Below are 2,764 nucleotides of genomic sequence, written 5' to 3' on the forward strand. Positions count from 1 at the left end.
CGACTTGTAGTTACAGACTTAGGTATCGGCGCAGCTCCGTGTTGATACTAGAAAAGTAAAGTACGATTGTATACATCTCTCTTAATTAGAAAAAAACGATTGTTAATTTTTTTGTTACATACGACATATCGAAGTGCTATTTGCGCCGGCGTCTTCTTGTATTTTTTTGCAAGTTGCAATATTAAGGGACTATCTAATTTGTTGTCCATGCCCGATGAATTTCCAGGTTGTCCCAAGGGAGAGTAAGCGGTTACCGTGATATTGTGTTTCTTGCAAAAGTCCACTAATTTTTCCTGGTTTAAGTTTATATTAATTTCAATCTATAACAGAATTTATTGACATTAATAAGTCATTAATTTTTTGATGCATTAATATAATATGGGTCATATCTATTAGTAAAGAGTTTTTAAACTTTATAAAAATATACAAGAATACTGATTCATCGAAAAAATATAAATTAATTTTCTCAAAAATGCAAAAGTGATCGAAAATACGACAATTGTGGATTTAAATGGTACCACATACTTGATTATTAACTGGTGCGATTTTGGCCGATTTAAGTAAACGGGTAATTTGCTCGGAATTGAAGTTGCTGATTCCAATGCTGCGAGTTAAGCCTTGCCGAACGCACTCTTCCATTCCTCTCCACGTTTCCAAGTAATCGACATCCGATTCGGCAAGATTTCCAGTAGCGTCTTGAGGCAGCAAATCATTACCCTCCTGGAAGACATTATCCGGATAAATATTGTGAATTGAAAAATCATAGGACGATATTCATAGTCGTTCCTTCGCGAATAAGAATTTACTGTTAATAATCATATTCTCAACATGACTGAGAATCGACTATACATATCGTCGATAACAGCATACTCCATTTTATATAGATTAACAGCTTTTTTCCTTAATTCCTTTTATAAAAAATGTTTATCTTTATTATTAGATAACGCTGTGCAGTTACATGTATCTCGAAACCGTCAAACCGTTGCCGTGCAATTTCTTGAATTGCTTGTATAGCCATGAAAAACAAAATCTCAGTTTCATATTAATGTTAATGCTTACCTTGAAAGCGAATGGCCAGTGAATTAAATAGAGATCCACATACTCTAAACCGAGATTTGCCAACGATTTTTTGCAGGCCGGGACAACAAGTTCCTCTTTGTGAACATTGTTCCATAGCTACGAAGGAACAAATAATACAATTAAAACGAGGCAGAATGTTTAATTTAACCCTAGAATCCATGACTGGGGTCGATTTCGACCCCAGGCGAACTTTGAACTACGCTCCTGAGCTAGCGAGTGACATTATCGACTCAGGACCTGAACCATAATTCATTTCAACTTTCTAAAAGTAGGGTTATGTCGGGCGCAGCGTTAGTTGTTCGCTAGCAGTGAAGTAGCACAGTCGTAAAGCGGGCGTGGGGTCGATATCGACCCCAGTCGTGACTTGCCGTTTGAGTTTCGTCACGGTAAGCTAATTTTATTTTTTCGCTAGAATCAATATATATCATGTATTATTACGTAATCTGAGCATAAATAGTCATAAATATTATTTAAGACGAAATATCACACAATTTAGTCGGTAAAAATCCCGTTGCCTAAGAAGATTGACATTTCGCAGAAAATGGCTGGGCGATATAATGTTTCATTTTTTTCATATTTTTTACTATTTTGTATCAAATAAAAATGAAATAATACTTAAAATACAATTTTTTATGGTTTTTTCATCGACTTTTTCCGTATTTCAACTTTGCGAATTTCTTCATCTTTATAGTCCCAAATAAATATACTTTTTGAACAGAACATAGCGATGACAATTTTTTTCTAATAGTCTAATGTGTCCTCTTTAAAACCCCGTTTGAAATTTTAAAATCGGTTGATTACAAAAAAAGATACAAATTTTTGTTTAAAAAAAGAGGTTTTTGCTGATTTTCTGCGTTTTTCAGTCTTTAAATGGATTTTTCACTAACTAAACTTGAGTAAAATTAAATCTACCGTATACCATTCTCTTCGTTATTAAAAAACGAAGAAATTCATGTAGGTTCAAAGGCCCTTTATTTCTGTAGGACCGGTTTTACGATCAAATAAAGCGTGGGGTCGATATTGCCCCCAGTCATGGATTAGAAGGTCAAAAAAATGTATCATGGATTCTAGGGTTAAATTTGTACACTTGTTGAGTCTCTTATAAAGGATTAATTATTTAGAAGTTAATACGTGACTAAAATGTTGAAAATTTTAGATATATTTTTATACGTAACCATTTATTGATCTCACCTTTGTGGTAATAAACAGGTCTTCCCTGGTTACGCTACCTTCTTTGATTTTTTCACGGACTGCTTCCCCAATCTCTTTCTCATTGTTATAAAAGAAAGCTGTGTCAATATGACGATATCCGAGATCTATTGCCTCTTTAACAGCTTTTTTCACATTTCCCATCTGAGACTGTTGTTTCCAAAAATAAAAAAGAAGAAAATATAATTCAGTAAAGCAAGTTTGGGAAACAAAAATAAAGCCCCTGGTAAAAATATTAAATAAAAATTGTCGTTATGTTATAAGTAGAATTGATGCATATTCAAACGAAACGCGCGAATAGCGCAATCCATGATGATGGGTGATGATGTAACTCATATATATATATATGTATGTATGTATGTATATGTATGTATGTATATGTATGTATATATATATATATATGTATATATGCACACTTCTATCGCATGTCGCATGTTATGAAACATGACACGTACTTACCTTGTAAGTTCCGAGG

General features: G+C 33.6%; 1 protein-coding gene across 1 annotated transcript; it reads right to left on the reverse strand.

Moving 5' to 3' along the window:
- Window positions 1-5: 5 nt before the first annotated feature.
- On the reverse strand, window positions 6-2,758 carry LOC112454378 (1,5-anhydro-D-fructose reductase-like; the record flags this gene model as incomplete). Its single annotated transcript, XM_025015738.1, has 6 exons — window positions 2,749-2,758; window positions 2,272-2,439; window positions 1,060-1,176; window positions 526-720; window positions 123-320; window positions 6-47 (listed from the first exon to the last, which is right to left on the reverse strand). Coding segments are annotated over exons 2-6 (714 nt in total), but the record flags the coding sequence as incomplete, so codon positions are not given.
- Between the last annotated feature and the right edge of the window lie 6 nt (window positions 2,759-2,764).

This window comes from Temnothorax curvispinosus, unplaced genomic scaffold (genome assembly GCF_003070985.1).
Source record: "Temnothorax curvispinosus isolate PA1 unplaced genomic scaffold, ASM307098v1 QBEX01000460.1, whole genome shotgun sequence".
Lineage (NCBI taxonomy): Eukaryota > Metazoa > Arthropoda > Insecta > Hymenoptera > Formicidae > Temnothorax > Temnothorax curvispinosus.